This window comes from Cynocephalus volans, chromosome X (genome assembly GCF_027409185.1).
Source record: "Cynocephalus volans isolate mCynVol1 chromosome X, mCynVol1.pri, whole genome shotgun sequence".
Classification (NCBI taxonomy): Eukaryota; Metazoa; Chordata; class Mammalia; order Dermoptera; family Cynocephalidae; genus Cynocephalus; species Cynocephalus volans.
The window spans coordinates 91,843,299-91,861,397 of NC_084478.1; the positions used below are offsets into that span (position 1 = coordinate 91,843,299).

The following is an 18,099-nucleotide window of genomic DNA, read 5'->3' on the forward strand; positions in this document are numbered from 1 at the left end:
CTGCTTGGGTTATTTCAAAAACAGTGTCTTCAAGGTTAGAAATTCTTTCTTCTGCTTGCTCTAGTATGCTGCTAAAGCTCTTAAATGTTGTTTTTATTTTGTTGAATGGGTCTCTTTGTTCCAAGAGTTTGGCCACATCCTTTTTTATGGTATTAATCTCTTTGTAGATTTCCTCCTTCATATATTGGATTGTTTTTCTTGTTTCATAGTGTTGCCTATTTGTCTCTTCTTATATCTCACTGAATTTCCTTATGATTGTTGCTCCAAATTCTTTTTCAGACAATTCAAGGGCTTCTTGTATATTGGGATCTTGTGTTTGAGTATTATTACATTCCTTTGAGGGTATTCTAGTTTCTTGTTTTTTCATATTTCTGATATCTCTATGTTGATGTTTTGTCATCTGGTGAAGCAGTTGCTTCTTCAGTTATGCTGCCTGGTCTGTAGGATGGTTCATATTTGTTTTGTTTTTTATTGGTTATGAATTTTCATGAGATACAAAGCTGATTGTCACCCCTCATGCCCATGATGTGGGGGCCAGATTTATACTGGCTGTATACCCATTACCACAAATTGCATTTGTACCCTGTGACCCCCATCCAATTATCCCCAACCTCCCTCCCCCTTCCTCATTCCCCCCCCACTACACTTTGTTTGATTCCATGTAGACTTTGGTTGGGAGGAGACTTCTGGGTTTACTGTCCAGTGCTTCACACCTCCTGGAAGGGGAGCTACAAGAGATGAGACTCTTGGGGCTGGTGCTGAGCCTCTGAGGCCTCTCACAGGGAAAGCTGCAAGGGGAGGGGTTCCAAAAGCTGGTATAGGACAGTTAAGGCCTATCGTGGTGACTACTGTAAGGAGTGAAGATCTCAGGGCTGGTGATTGGTTGCTGAGGCCCATTCCAGCTCAAGCCACAGGAGTCAGGACTCCCAGGGCTGGTGTAGAGGTGCTCAAGTAACTCCCAGTGAGATACATGAGGGGCAGGGCTCCTGGGGCCAGAGCCAGACTGCTGGGGGCCCTCCCACAAAAGGTTTGCAGAATGGGACTCCAGGTGCTATTGCCAGGATGCTGAGGCCTCTCCCTGCAAAAGCTGTAGGGGGATGGAGTCCTGGGGATGGCCTAGAGATGCTCAAGGCTCTACCTGCAAGAGCTGCAGGGGGAAGGCCTCCCAGGGCTGGTTTGGAATCTCTCAAGTCTCTCCCAGTGAGAGCAGTGGGTAGTGGTGTTCTTGGCCCAGTGCCTAACTACTGGGGCCTCTCCCTGCAAAAACAGCAAGGGGCAGAGCTCCTAGTGCTTTTGCCACAGTACAGAGGCCTCTCCCTGCAAGAGCCAAGGGATGTGGGGCTTTTGGGGCCAGTGTGAAAGAGCTAAAGTTGCTCCCGGCAAAAGTTCGGAGGGTGAGGGTCACAGGGTCAGCTTGGAGGAGCTCAAGTCGCTCCTGGTGGGAGTCCTAAGGGGTGGAATTCCCAGAGTTGGTGAAGGGTCTCTCAAATTCTTCCCAGTGAGAACAGTAAGCAGCTGGGCTTTGGACTTGGTGCCAGACTGCTGGGGCCTCTCCCAGTGAGAGCCATGAGAGGCAGAACTCCCACTGCTATTGCCGGGATGCTGAGGCCTCTCCCTGCTAGATTCACAGGATGTGGTGCTTCTGGGGCTGGCGTGAAAGAGCTTGATTCATTCCCGGCAGAAGCACAGAGGGTGGGGATCACAGGGCTGGCATGAAAGAGCTCAGGTTGCTCCTGGAAGAAATGTGGAGGGTAGGGCTCACAGAGTCAATTTGGAGGAGCTCAGGACACTCCTGGCAGGAATCCCAAGGGTTGGGGCTCCCAGAGATGGTGTAGGATCTCTCAAGTCGCTTCCAGTGAAAGCTGGGGTTCTTGGGCCTAGTGCCAGACCTCTGGGGCCTCTCTCAGTGAACACTGTGCAGCGGAACTCCCAGTGCCTGGGTGCTAAGTCCTCACCCTGCGAGAGTGGCGTGATGTAGGGCTTCTGGGGCCTGCCTTGAAAGAGTTCAAGTCACTCCCGCAGAAGCGTGGAGAATGGGGTTCACGGGGTAAGATTGGAGGAGCTCAGGTCACTCTGGGCGGGGATAGCGAGGAGTGGGCTCCTGGAGTTGGTGTAGGGTTTCTCAGGTTACTCCCAGTGAGAGCAGTGAGAGGCGGGGTTCTTGGGCCTGGTGAGGAAACGCTGGGGTCTCTCCCCGGGAAAACCGTGAGGGGCAGAGCTCCTGGTGCTGTTGCCTGGGTGCTGAGTCCTCTCCCTGCCAGAGTCACGGAATGTGGGGCTTCTGGGGCCCGCGTGAAAGAGCTCAAGTCACTTCCGGCAGAAGGGAGAAGGACGGAGCTCACAGTGCCGGGTATGGAGCAGCTCAGATCCCTCCCAGCAGAAGAGGAGGGCGGGGCTCACAATGCCGGCATGAAGGAGCTCAAGTTACTCCCCCCCGAAGCCGGAACCATGATCAGGGAGCTTTTAGGTCTGCTGCAAAGCTGCTGCAGACCTTCTCCGTGGGATCCGCGAGGAGCAGGGAACTCTCAGCTGATGCCAAACTGCTCTGATTTACAGGTAATAAAAGCCTGAAGGCGCGGGGGGCGGGGGGCGGCTGCAGGGTTTTCTACCCACTGCCTCCAGCCTCCTGCTAAGAAAGCCACACAGGGTGGGGGCTCTAGAAGCCGCGGCGGCACACCAGTGTTGGGGACTAGGGGCTGCGCAGTGACCATGGCTGGATTTGCCTGGCCCGCAGTTCCAGTGGTTGGGGCTGCGGCTTCTAGATGGCGTGAGGCACGCAACGGTGAGCGCAGGTGGCTGCTGTAGGGAACAAGAGGAATTCCCGTGGGGGAAGATGGATCCCTGCTCCAGGACCAGACGGTGTCGCTGGCAACCTCCTCGGTGGTAAGGGCGAGCTCGGGCAGGAGTGACAGGGGTTACCGCTAAGAAGTGCTCCAGGTGAATAGACTCTTCATGTCTCAAGGGAGAATTTCTCCTGCTGTGGTTTCTGCTGTCCACTCTGTTCTGGAACTCTTCTGCAGGAGAACTGCATGCTCTGGCATCTCTAGTCCGCCATCTTGCCTGTCTGTGTTGATTTTAGATGAAAACTACCAGCAAAGTAGACTACTTTCACCAGAAAAATCAATCAAATTTTTCAAATCGAAGGTATTGATTCCCCCAAAATATAATAATAAAAATGAGCTCTTACTAGAATATCTAGTAAAATAAACACTATACCCTGGGTACATACATTCCAACCTTTTGACCATAACTAGATAAAGGAAATACCTGCAATCACTTTCATTATTTTCATTGGAGGTGGATAGAATTTCACAATAAATTTATGAATAGCTCAGGAATATGTTTTGCATGCCTTCACTAAGAAAGCATTTTCTGGAAAAATGGGTGATTGCCTTCCCTTTCAGCTTTGGTATTTCCATATATTCCTGGTTTATTAAATGGGTGTCCATTTGCCCATCACAAGGAACTATAATGGAGAAAACAGGATGATTTCCCATTCAAACAATTTAAGAAGTGAGAGAAGCTCACTTTAAAAGGAATAAAACTTTTCTACCAACTATAAGTAAAACTAAACAAGCAACTAAGCATTAGAATATACAGACTAGCTATTTGCACCATCTTTCATTCATTCCTTTCATAGGCATTTAGTAATTAAACAACGTAGTAGGCTCAAAAAATAGAGACTAAGTGGAAAACATAGTTTCTGCCCTCTATATAGCTCACAGTTTACTTATTTTACTAGAAAATGAGTGACCATTTGGGGGTAAAAACTATATGAAGACAAATGAAATGGCATTTCACTGAATTTCCAGAATGGTTAGAAACATTTTAAATGTTCAGATCATATATCACCAATCTATTTAAAGTAGTTGGAAATATGTGTGTGCAGGTTATCATTCTCTGTTGCAATTTTCAGAAATAACCAAATAAAGTCTTAACTCATGATACTATCTTTTCTTTTGTAAAAGTTAATGTTAACTTCCGTGGATAGTGGTATTAGAACTATGTTACTAAGAGACTAGTGTCATTTAGTAAGTTATCCAACAGTTATTTAAATTCTGCAGAAATAATATAATTCCATATTCAGGAGATAAAATTAATAGTCTACCTTTTTAAGTTACACTGTGCAGATAGATTTTATTTATAAGTAAATTGTACTCAATGATTTAGTTAAAGTCCTTGATAGATTCCAATGTACTTGGGAAAAATTGCATTACAGTTATTCAAAGTGGTCACTTCTGATTTATGGTAGATATCTTGAAAAACAAAGATGATTCAGTAATGACACTGAAGTAAAAGACAGTTTCATACACAGCAGTCTATTACAACCAAAGTTTTATAAATATGGAGTTATATAGGCATTCCCAGCAACAAGTACCTGAACGTAACAATCAAATGTGTTCTGCTTTTTGCACCAAAGATTTCTTAAATTAGCAACTCTAATAATTGCTTCAAAAATTAACTAGCAAAAATGTCTTTGTTTATAAGTATCTCAAATATTTGAAGAATCTTACAGATAAGTCTTAGTTCAGGAGAGGTTAAAATTGCAATATAATGTTTTTAAAGGGAAGGTTTGGGTGAAGTGGCCAAAGATTGTTACACTTTCATTTTAAAGTGATCTAACCAGTGTATCATTTCCTTCCCACTCATAGTCATGGAAATACATGAATAAGTTTAATTCTTTCACTTGATATTCATTGAAGTAAATCCTAATAAAGCTCAACCTTTAGGCAGGTAAATATAGTACCAACATACTTCAGATAATCAAAGCAATGTTCTGCCAAATAGTTTCTTAATTAAATATATTTACATAAAGATAAACAAGTTTTTTTCATTCCTAGCTTTTTAGGAGTATGCTGTGTTTTCATTCACTGGAAGACATGTTTTCTAGGGGTTTTCAGTCTAAGATACACAAAACCATCTCCTATCCATAGAGACAGGCTGTTGCTTTGCCTCCCACGGATTTCTCACCTCTCTTCCCCTGGGTGATGGAGCTGCAAAAAGGATTACTCAAAGCCCATTTCTTCCAAGCAGTGAGAGACCCTGAAGGGGTTAATCTCCTGGAACCCTCAAGAGAGAGGCTTTTCTTCTTTTTGGGAAATTAACCATGAATTGGGGTTCTATCCCCACATTTATTTTTCAGACCAGGAAGTTACAGAAAAAGAACATAGGTGGGGTAATAGTTAAACAATAGAGGCTGGTAGCAAGCAAAGTGACATTCCATGATGCAATTTGCAAGAGGTTAAGTCGATCCACCAACAAAAGCTTGATCTTAGCAAGCACCGTTTTTCCCTACAGCAATTTCCCAGTATCTTTGCATATTAATCAGTAACCTGCCTGTCCTTTAGCCAGCAACCTTGCTGTGTTATAATTCTTTATCTTAAAACAGAGACTTTTAGTCTGGGGAAATTTTCCTGTCTTTTGCAAGTTTAACATTTTATATGTACTTTTAAGAAATTAGGCTAAACCTGAAACTTCAGGGAACTAGACTCTGTGAGATATATTTGCTTTATAAATGTAATTATACTCCACAACAGGCAACTTACTCAGGATCTATTAATAGGTTAACTACTAGGGCCATTTGGGCACCAAACCTCCCCACAAAGTCATTCTTTATATATCAGATTGATCATATTTCTTCTTAGTACTAGAGTGCTTCCATGGTCTCCTATTACTGAATGACTTGTCATATAAGATAGGGTCCTGAAAATGTTCAGTTGCAATACAGTGAACTGAGTTGGAATAGCATATGTACTTTACCAAGAAGTTTTAGAGATTAATGAATTGGATATAATGAGACTATCTCTGAAGCTGCTAGAAAGAAAGTCAACAAACGGTATAGAGTTTTAATAGCACATGAGAAGCAAGCTGAAAAATATGAAGTGAAATAACTAAAAGAAAACTTCATTTCTTTCATTTGCAGTTAGAAACAGGGGCTAGACTTTCAGATGTATTTAAAAAAATAAGGAAGTTTTACTAATAATTACCAGATAAAATTTGAGGACTACAGGGCAAATAGGCAATCAAGCCATGCTGACTTGTCAAACCTTTTTATAAGAACTCAACAATTTGTCACGACTTTCTCTATATGCCTTATTTTTCATTACTTAAATTTAACCCTCTGATCCAGCTAGCTAACAGTCCCCACTTTTTTCCTTTCTTGGCTTTCCTGTAGCACCATGTTCTTTTTGGTACCTTCCCTCAATTTGAGATTTACGTAACTCATGAAGCCTCAGACATTTACAAATAAATATTGATCCCTCTATTCTCAAGTTTCTGTATTTAAAGTCAGCTGAAAAAGATCTTAGCATATTTGGCGAACCACCCATATTTTGGAATGCATAGAGTACATGGTGTGGCTGGGAGTCATGATGGGAAGTGAGATTGGAAAGGTAAGCAGGAATTGTGTCTGCCATAGTAGGAAATTTAGACTTCATCCTAGAGGTGATGCATACCCTTCAAAGGATTTTAAGCAGGGTGTGGAGGATGGATTTGAGGAAAAGGTGTGGGGGAGCAAGACAAGAAAGATACCTATTAGTACACAGCTATGGTAGTCTAGACTCTGATTCAAAAGGTTTTGAAATAAGGCAGTAAACAGTATGAATGAAGAGGAGAGGAGGACACATTTGAGGGATAATAAGACAAGAGTGGCTGGAATTCCTGGATAATTAGAAAGAAAGAATGAAAAGTTTAGGACAACTTACAATTTTTAACATGGGTAGTGGTGATAGTGCCATTAACCAAAATACAGAACCAGGAAGACTCTGTTTGTGTATGTGGGGGTGCTGATATCAGTTTGTTGCTCATTCTGGTAACCTTTTTGAAAATCTGAGGTTTAAGGAATTCCATTGCTGCTATTATCAAAAAAAAAAAAAGAGAGAGAGAGAAAGTACCAAAACTCATTTTCTGGGTAGTATGAGTAAGCAGTCATTTGCTGTGTTATAATAAACAGATAAATAATTTCTGAGCTTGAGTAATAAGTGATTTAACCTTTCTTGGCCTCATTTTCTATATTTATAAAATTAAGGTTTTCCAAATTCTTGCCCAACTCTACTAGTCCATAGTTTTGCAGCTCTATGACCTACCAAAATAGGAGTGTATCATGGGACCCTGATGTGTGTGGAAGAAGTAAGGCAGTATATTTCTTCTTACTCAGATAGAAATCCTGAGATATTTTAATTTTGTTAAACAATTGTGTGGGAAACTAACATGAGGTCAGTGGGGTACAACACCCTTCAGATCATTACATGGAAACAAAAAACTAAAAACTACTGGGAACACTGCAAAGTTAACAATAGTTGAGAAAAATTTCTTCAACATGGAAGAGAAAATTTGCAAAGATGGTGCAGGCTAGAAGAGAAAATTAAAGTCAGCATGGTCCTATTTCCAAAATTAGTACTGACCTAAATATAAACTTTTATCAAAGCTGAACTCCCTTTTATTTGTATTTATTCTCTATAACTTCATTTCACTCAGTCTGTGTCTAATGGAGCCACTATAGTTTTCATAAAACCATTTTCTGAGACCGGGGTATTATATACAAGAATAAAAGTCAAATGTAAAGAAGAAGTAGTACAAAGGGAAGTAGATAGGGATGATTATACAGTGTTTACCAAAGGCAACATTAAGGGAAAGACCAACAGGCAAACCCTTTACTTTTTAAAAATTCACCAACCCAAAAGGCCAGAGGTTAATTCTTTTGACAATTCTAGTAAAACTTGTGGTTTATCTATGAACTACCCCATGGCTCTGACACCTTTTCATTTGGATTTAGTTCAGGATGAACTAAATCATGCTAAACCTCACGTGTGCGCGCACGCGCGCGCGCACACACACACACACACACACACACACGAAAATGTGAAGTCTAGCAATTATTATTGGGAAAACCGAATTTTTTGGTGGTCCTTGCTGTGAGTGTATAAATTGAAAGTCCTATTACACCTTCACCAAAAGGAATATTAATAGTCTACCTGAATATTCTCTGCCAGCAAAGAATATCTTGTCCCTATTTTCACTATAGCTTTATCTGTCCATATTTCTTCAACATCTTCAAAATAATTCACCTACTAAAAAGAGTATTCTCTTTTCTCTCCCCCAAATCCCTTTCAATATCATATTGATTTTCAGCACTTCGACATATTTTATCAGGAAGAAAGTAAATCTGAGAAATCAACCTTGTTTTTTCTCATAAAGAATGGTAGACCAACTTCGAGTATTCAAGATGAAAAGCATAAAAATTATTTTGTCTGAGTCTGTAAACTAGTAAAAAGTAACATAATTACTGTTGAAAAGTTTTTAATTATTTAGGTTTCAGCATCAATCAATAGCATTTAACTGAGTGCCTTCTTGGTGTTTAAATCTGTGTCAAGGAGGCAGCTTTATATAGTAATTAAGAACACGGGCTCTGAAAACAGAATGAGTTCAAAACCTGGTTCTACCTCATACAACGGTACTTCAAAAAGTTTCCAAAAAGATTCATATTATCTTTCAATTATATTTTTCCAGGAACTTTTTGAAGTGTCCTCATAATATATGTATGCCCTTAAGCAAATCACTTTTTATCTGTGACTCAGTTTTCTAATCTGCATGGAATAAATGTAATAATATACTTAAAGCATTTATAACAGTGTCTGGCACAGAATAAACTCTCAATAAGTGTTAGCTGTCTTTCGACTTAAAGTAAAAAGTGAGCTTAACCCATGGTCCCCACCGAAAGGAATTTATTCTACCTAAAAAGACATGCCATTCATGATACAAGACCAGAGAATACATACCAACTACTAATAATTTGGTACAAACATTATTAGAGTCCTTGTGAGTCAAGAATAAGAAACATAAATGTGGACTGGACTATTAATTAAACCTCATGAAGAAAATGAATAACAGCCTTTGAATATCTAAAGAGGAATGGGGGGATTGATGATCTAGCTTGGGAAATAGCATAGGAGGTATGGTGGCAAGAATTAGAATAGCTTGTATTAAGGAGGCCTGATTACCTAAAAAAGGAAGCTACTTGATGAAGTTACCAATAAGAAAGTCAGATATGAAGATGGGACTCTGGATCCTAAGACGGCGGTGGCTGCGGTGGTTGGCGCCGAGTAGCTGAGGTGGAAAAGGCGGCCACCGGGCCTTAGGCAGCTGGGAAACTTGTGGACATTCCTCTTGCCATCTCTTAAGGGAGGACCACTGCTGCTGGCCGGTCATGGGGGCTGACTGCCACTTTGCCCTTGGCAGGAGAGGCTGCCTCATTTACAGGCAACAGCTTTGAAGTATGGAGCAGGAAAAGAACTGTTTCTTAGCTGCAAAAGCAAGTCTCTAAACAGGGAACACAGCGCCGGGGCTGCGGTTGATGCAGCCAGGATCCCGGACCCGGGGCCGCACTGAAGGTGGCCAGCTGCCCTATTCAGGATTCGAGGTGTCAGGCTGGCATAAAAGAAGATTCCTGGGAGCGCCCGAGCTGCGCCACGGGACTGACTGAGCAGCCTGAGGCAGTGACGGCCGAGAACGGGGACGGTGACAAAGCAGAGGCAGAGAGGGAGCTACCCGACCTGGCACAGCCTTGTGAGTGACCCCCGGCCCGGTCCTGCTCGGGGGGGTGGACACCTGCCCGGCTTCCGCCTGCCCCACCAGGCCACGCACCGCCCCCGGGGCTGCCTCCATTTTCTCAGGTGGTGGCAGCTCTGCCTGGCTCAGCCAAGCCTGTCCTCCTCGCCTGGCTCGGCTCCTCACTGAGCCTTCCCACTTGCCTGCCCTGGTGCGGGGCTTCCCGGGGCTTGTGGGCCGGCCTCCCCTCTCACTCCCTCTGCAGTTCTCTGGCAGGGCTGGTGGCGTGGGGCATCCCCGGCCAGCGTCGGGAGGGCAAGAAAGTACGGGCTGGGCCGACTGTCACCCCACTGCACCCTGGGCTCCGGCCCAAGGTAAACTTCCTGCTACTGGGAGGCAGATACCATCTCTGCGGCCACCAGTTCGGAAAAACGCCTAACTGATTTCTGGTTAGGAACAGTGTGGTTGGAGAGTTCCCGAGTTCGCTTGAACCTGCTGGAGAGCTGACTGCGGGTGGGCACCGGACTCGGTCCACGCCGAGGTGATACAAAGGTGAACTGTGTGCTGTGGGCTCCTCCCCCTAGGAGCTCACACTCTGGTGTGGGAGATAAGACAAGTACACAAATAACCGCGATACCAAGAGGAAGGTGATAAGTCCCGAGAAAGATCAACACAGTGCTACAAAGGCACCCAGAGTGACCGGTCGTCTGCGCCTAGCAGAAACCTGGTAGACTTCGTGGGCAAGGCGGTGCCGAGCAGGGTCTTGAAGGCCCAGCTGATAGATGAGGGTTGCAGATGACACATCCCAGCCCAGCCCAGTGCACACAGAGCAGGGAGTCGTCCGGCTAGTGAGGTGGAGACTCGACAGAAACCACACACCCTGTGGGGTCGCCACTGCACGATCCAACAGCCTGGGCCAAAGCACACGGAACAGGGAGAAGTCCTGCACAGGAAGTGAAAGCTCAACAGAGATCACACACCCTGTGGTACGTGATCCACCAGCCCAGCAGAGTCCAAGCTGACCAGAAAGTTGGCTCCCCGGAGAAGCCCAAGACCCGAGGCAACCACACACACAAGGCACTAAAGGCCAACTGAGCAGTCACGGAGGGAGCCATACGAAATTGGCAACCACAGCAACATCCTAGTTAGTCATTAGTCTCAAACTGGTGGACTGTGAAACCCCCTGCCACAATGAATAAACACCAAAAAAAAGACACCAGACATACAAAAAATCAAGAAAGTACACCACCAAAAGTTAATAAATCTCAAACTCTAGATCCTATAGAACAAGAAGCCCTTGAAATGACTGACAAGGAATTTTGAGTGATAATTCTAAGGAAACTGAATGAGATACAAGAAAACTCAGCTAGACATCATGATGAAATGAGGAAAAGTATACAGGATCTGAAAGAGGAAATGTACAAGGAAATCAATGTCCTGAAAAAAAATGTAGCAGCACTTGCTGAACTGAAGAAGTTATTCAGCGAAATAAAAAACACAACGGAGAGTTTAACCAGCAGGCTTGTCGAAGTTGAAGAGAGAACCTCTGAACTTGAAGATGGGCTGTTTGAAATAACACAAGCAGACAAAAAGAAAGAAAAAAGAATCAAGGACATGGAAGAAAATCTGAGAGAGATATCAGACAACTTTAAGCACTCAAATATCCGAGTCATGGGTATTCCAGAAGGGGAGGAAAATGGAGATTCCATTGAAAACATATTCAACAAAATAGTGGCAGAAAACTTCCCAGGTATAGGAAAAATCACAGATCTTTAGATCCAGGAAGCTCAACGATCTCCAAACGTATTCAACCCAAAAAGGCGTTCTCGAAGACATGTTATAGTCAAATTGGCAAAACTCAGAGACAAAGAGAGAATCTTAAAAGCTGCAAGAGAGAAGCGTCAAATCACCTATAAGGGAGCCCCAATCAGGCTAACATCAGACTTTTCATCACAAACCCTAAAAGTTAGAAAGGAATGGGATGATATATTCAAAATACTAAAAGACAAAGATTGCCAGCCAAGAATACTCTACCCTGCAAGGCTATCCTTCCGAAATGAAGGACAAATAGTATATTTCTCAGACAAACGAAAACTGCGGGAGTTCACTACCACACGACCACCCTTACAAGAAATCCTCAAGGGAGTACTGGGTTTGGTTTCTGAAAAATAGCTACCACTGCCATAAAAACCCGAGAAAAATCAAAACCCACGAGTATAATAAAAATGGCATTCATGAAGAGAAAACAAACAAACAAAAATGCTATCTACAACTTTAGGAACCAACAAACACAGAAACCAAACAGTAAATCAGAAAGCAAGGAACAAAAGACACCTAAGACAACCAAACAACCAATAAAATGCTAGGAATAAATCAACACCTTTCAATAACAACTCTTAATGTAAAAGGCTTAAATTCCCCAATCAAAAGACACAGACTGGGTGACTGGATCAAAAAGGAGGACCCAACTATATGCTGCCTACAAGAGACCCACCTCACCTATAAAGATTCACATAGACTAAGAGTGAAAGGATGGAAAAAGATTTACCATGCAAACAGAAAAGAAAAACGAGCTGGAGTAGCTATTCTTATATCTTACAAAATAGACTTTAAACTAAAAACCATAAAAAGAGACAATGAGGGACACTACTTAATGATAAAAGGACTGATGGATCAAGAAGACATAACAATCACAAATATGTATGCACCCAATGTTGGAGCAGCCAGATTTATAAAACAAACTCTATTAGACCTAAAGAAGGAAATAGACACTAATACCATAATAGCAGGGGACCTGAACACCCCACTGTCAATATTAGACAGATCATCTAGGCAAAGAATCAGTAGAGAAACACTAGATCTAAACAAGACTCTAGACCAATTGGAATTGGCAGATTTCTACAGAACATTCCATCCAACAACCTCAGAATATTCATTCTTCTCCTCAGCACATGGATCATTCTCCAGGATAGATCACATATTAGGTCACAAATCAAGTCTCAATAAATTCAAAAAAATTGGAATTATCCCATGCATTTTCTAAGACCACAATGGATTAAAACTAGAAACTAATAACAAACGAAACTCTGGAAACTATACAAACACATGGAAATTAAACAGCATTCTACTTAGTGACATATGGGTCCAAGAATAAATCAAGCAGGAAATCAAAAAATTTATTGAAACTAATGAAAATAATGATACATCATACCAAAACCTGTGGGATACTGCAAAAGCATTACTAAGAGGGACATTTATTGCATTAAATGCTTACTTTAGAAAAATGGAAAGATGGCAAGTGAACAACCTATCACTTCACCTTAAAGAACTAGAAAAACAAGAACAATCCAAACCTAAAGTTAGCAGACGGAAAGAAATCATTATGATTAGAGCAGAACTGAATGAAATTGAAAGCCAAAAAACAATACAAAAGATCAATGAGTCAAGAAGTTGGTTTTTTGAAAAGATAAATAAAATTGACAAACGATTAGCATGGCTAGCAAAAAAAAAGAAGAGAGAAGACACAAATAACAAAAATTAGAAATGAAAAAGGCGATATTACAACTGATTCATCTGAAATACAAAGAATCATTCGAGACTACTATAAACAACTCTTCGCCAACATATTTGAAAATCTGGAGGAAATGGATAAATTTCTGGACACACACAAGCTCCCAAAACTGAACCATGAAGATGTAGAAAATTTAAACAGACCAATAACAATAAAAGAGATTGAAGCTGTTATCAGAAGGCTCCCAACAAAGAAAAGCCCAGGACCAGATGGATTCACAGAAGAATTTTACCAAACATTCAAAGAGGAATTGACACCGATTCTTTACAAACTATTCCAAAAGATTGAAACAGACGCCAATCTCCCGAACTCATTCTATGAAGCAAACATTATCCTGATACCAAAACCAGGTAAAGATATAACCAAAAAAGAAAACTACAGGCCAATATCCTTGATGAATATAGATGCAAAAATCTTCACTAAAATACTAGCAAACAGAATACAGCAACACATACGTAAAATTATTCACCACGATCTAGTGGGATTCATCCCAGGGATGCAAGGTTGGTTCAACATATGCAAATCAATAAATGTGATACACCACATTAATAAAGTCACACACAAGGACCATATGATCATCTCTATAGATGCTGAAAAAGCATTTGATAAAGTTCAGCACTCATTCATGACAAAGACCCTCTATAAGTTAGGTATAGAGGGAAAGTATCTCAACATAATTAAAGCCATATATGACAAACCCACTGCCAATATCATCCTGAATGGGGAAAAGCTGAAAGCTTTTCCTTTAAGAACAGGAACTAGACAAGGATGCCCACTCTCACCACGCCTATTCAACATAGTGTTGGAAGTACTAGCCAGAGCAATCAGAGAAGAGAAGGAAATAAAGGGCATCCAGATTGGAAAAGGTGAAGTCAAACTGTCCCTGTTTGCAGATGACATGATCCTATATATTGAACAGCCTAAAACCTCTACAAAAAAACTCTTGAAATTGATAAATGATTTCAGCACAGTAGCAGGATACAAAATCAACACACAAAAATCAGTAGCATTTCTTTTCTCCAATAGTGAACATGCAGAACGAGAAATCAAGAAAGCCTGCCCATTTACAATAGCCACCAAAAAAATAAAATACTTAGGAATTGAGTTAACCAAGGAGGTGAAAAATCTCTATAATGAGAACTACAAACCACTGCTGAGAGAAATTAGAGAGGATACAAGAAGATGGAAAGATATCCCATGCTCTTGGATTGGAAGAATCAACATAGTGAAAATGTCCATACTACCCAAAGTGATATACAAATTCAATGCAATACCCATCAAAATTCCACTGACATTTTTCTCAGAAATCGAAAGAACTATCCAGACATTTATATGGAATAATGAAAGACCACGCATAGCCAAAGCAATGCTGAGCCAAAAAAGTAAAGCTGGAGCCGTAACACTACCTGACTTTAAGCTATACTACAAAGCTATAATAACCAAAACAGTATGGTACTGGCATAAAAACCGACACACTGATCAATGGAATAGAATAGAGTATCTAGAAATCAACCCACACACTTATTGCCATCTGATCTTTGACAAAGACACCAAGCCTATTCACGGGGGAAGGGACTGCCTCTTCAGCAAATGGTGCTGGGATAACTGGATATCCATAGGCAGGAGAATGAAACTAGACCCATACCTCTCACCATATACTAAAATCAACTCAAAATGGATTAAGTATTTAAATATACACCCTGAAACAATAAAACTTCTTAAAGAAAACATAGGAGAAACACTTCAGGAAATAGGACTGGACACAGACTTCATGAATACGACCCCAAAAGCACGGGCAACCAAAGGAAAAATAAATAAATGGGATTATATCAAACTAAAAAGCTTCTGCACAGCAAAAGAAACAATTAAGAGAGTTAAAAGACAACCAACTGAGTGGGAGAAAATATTTTCAAAATATACATCTGACAAAGGATTAATATCCAGTATATACAAGGAACTCAAACAACTTTACAAGAAGAAAACAAGCAACCCAATTAAAAAATGGGCAAAAGAGCTAAGTAGGCATTTCTCTAAGGAAGATATCCAAATGGCCAACAGACATATGAAAAAATGCTCAACATCACTCAGCATCCGGGAAATGCAAATCAAAACCACACTGAGATACCATCTAACCCCAGTTAGGATGGCTAAAATCCAAAAGACTCTGAACGATAAATGCTGGCGAGGTTGTGGAGAAAAAGGAACTTTCATACATTGTTGGTGGGACTGCAAAATGGTGCAGCCTCTATGGAAAATGGTATGGAGGTTCCTCAAACAATTGCAGATAGATCTACCATACGACCCAGCTATCCCACTGTTGGGAATATATCCAGAGGAATGGAAATCATCAAGTTGAAGGTATACCTGTTCCCCAATGTTCATCGCAGCACTCTTTACAATAGCCAAGAGTTGGAACCAGCCCAAATGTCCATCATCAGATGAGTGGATACGGAAAATGTGGTACATCTACACAATGGAATACTACTCAGCTATAAAAACGAATGAAATACTGCCATTTGCAACAACATGGATGGACCTTGAGAGAATTATATTAAGTGAAACGTGTCAGGCATAGAAAGAGAAATACCACATGTTCTCACTTATTGGTGGGAGCTAAAAATTAATATATAAATTCACACACACACACACACACACACACACAAAAACAACGGGCGGGGGAGAAGATATAACAACCACAATTACTTGAAGTTGATACGACAAGCAAACAGAGGGGACATTGGTGGCGGCAGGGGGGAGGGAGGAGGAAGGGAGGTTTTGGTGATGGGCAATAATAATCAGCCACAATGTATATCGACAAAATAAAAATTTTTAAAAAATACAGATATAAAGATGGGATCAAATGATGGAGAATTTTAAATTCCAAGGTAAGGAATTTCTATTATGTTCTTTTTCTTGAGGCATATTTATAGTCTGTGTTGTAGCTATTCGTGCATATGCTTTATCTTTCTTACTTGAGTATAAGCTCCTGGATAGCAGCGACCATATTTACCGTGCTCCACCACACATACACACACATACACACACACACAGACACACACACACACACAGACACACACACACACACCATAGTGCCTAGCATTATGTCATGTAGTAAATGTTGAGTATGTATTGATTGTATAAAAAATGATTTAATTGATGCACAGATGATCCAGTGATCAATAGGGAGTCACTTAGTTTTTTATTGAGACTATGACAATAGAAGTACTGTTTTAGGAACACTTATCTGGTATTATTTTACAGGTTGGTAGAAGAGGGTCTAAAGGCAGGCAAACTAACTAGGAAGTGGCAGCTGGTAATTATACGTTTGCTATTTCAAAGTATACCCAGAATTTTCTACTGTTTTTCTATGAATAAACAGCATTTATTTATTTAGCCTTTCATTGAGACAGAGAGGGGGATAGTCTGTACAGTACTGGATTTAGAATAGTGATAAATTATGTGGGAATCATTCAGTGCTCCCTGAGAGGCTTATGAAAATATTATGGCAAAGATAAAAGCCTGAAGATGAGCCTTTCATTTAAAACACTGCCCTTGACTAGGATGGTTGCCAGAAATGTGTTTCTTTTTCATATGGCAGCATCATAAAGCTGACTTCCCTTTTACCACCAGGGTTGAAAAGATTCAGTTTTTTCACACCTAAGAAATCACCAAGTTTAAGTCTCTTCTAAAATTGGTTAAATATATTCTTTAATCCCTTATCTAAATTGATGGATAAAGATACATAAAATAACTATGTGTTATACTCTCCTCCATAGGAGACCCATTTAAGACCCAGAGTTACCTGGGGTCACCTTACTGCCAAGGGGGTTGTCAAGGAAAGAGAAAAACAGAACATTCTAGCACTCTCAGGAACAAACTTGGGTGTTAACTCTAAAAGCTTCTCAGATATCATCATCTGAATTATTTATTTCTTGACACACCCGTCATGACCATCCAACTGGGTAGTATAACTGACAGCTAGGTTGCAGAAGGCACTCCTCAAATCATGCCCACTGATTCTCAATGAGGAGTTTCTGTGTACAGGTCACCAGAAATTCATACAGTGCTAAACCATGACCACACAGATCCATGGAGTCCCTGGAAAATATAGTGTTAAAGGGTTTGAAACCTAATAACAGGCAATGAATATTGCATGTACATGGTCCCTGTCCATTAGGGAAAACAGGCAAGACTGTAAGGGAAAAATATTGATAAATTGATAATTAGATATAACAATTGTTTTAGTCTGTTTTGTGTTACTGTAACAGAAATACCTGAGACTGGGTAATTTATAAAGGAAAGAGGTTTATTAGGCTTACAATTCTGGGACAGCTGCATCTGGCATGGTCCTCAGACTGCTTCTACTCATGGCGGAAAGTGCGAGGCAGCCGGCGGGAACAAGCAGATCACGTGGTGAGAGGAAGCAAGAGAGGCAAGAGAGAGAGGAGGTGCCAGGCTCCTATAAACAATAAGCTCTGGCAGGAACTAATAGAGCGAGAACTCACTCATTAATCCCCCCTCCCCCAGGAAGAGCATTAATCCATTCATTAATCCATTAATTCATCCGCCCTCCATAACTCAATCAGTTTCCAACACTGCCACATTGGGGATCAAATTTCCACATGAGTTTTGGAGGGGACAACACATCCAAATTCCATCAACAATACTGACATATTCCTTATCACTTTAGGATGTATAATAATAAGAGGCAATCCGTGTATAGATAATGTTAGTGTAGGTAGTGTGATAAGCTCTCATCTGGTGATTTCCCAAAAGTCCTTATAAAAGTGGTAAATGGGAAATCATCAGGGCTGCTTGAACACCTATGTCACTGGTATCCTTTTCAGGGGTAGGGCTCAGTAACATCTGCTTCATCAAATGATGGGAGCAGATTTGCATTGCTTTATAGGAGTTATTGTCAGTATAGGGTGTATATCATATGGGAGACTTATTTCAACTACATACTCTTTCTCCTGGATTCT

At 41.2% G+C, this 18,099-nt stretch overlaps 1 protein-coding gene across 1 annotated transcript in view; it reads left to right on the forward strand.

Moving 5' to 3' along the window:
* LOC134368135 (uncharacterized) overlaps positions 1-18,099 on the forward strand; it is a 426,599-nt gene that overhangs the window by 328,174 nt on the left and 80,326 nt on the right. Inside the window, 3 exon segments of the mRNA XM_063084693.1 lie at positions 1,500-1,692; positions 1,966-2,556; positions 3,080-3,144. Of these exon segments, the coding sequence (XP_062940763.1) occupies positions 1,500-1,692; positions 1,966-2,556; positions 3,080-3,144 (849 nt within the window).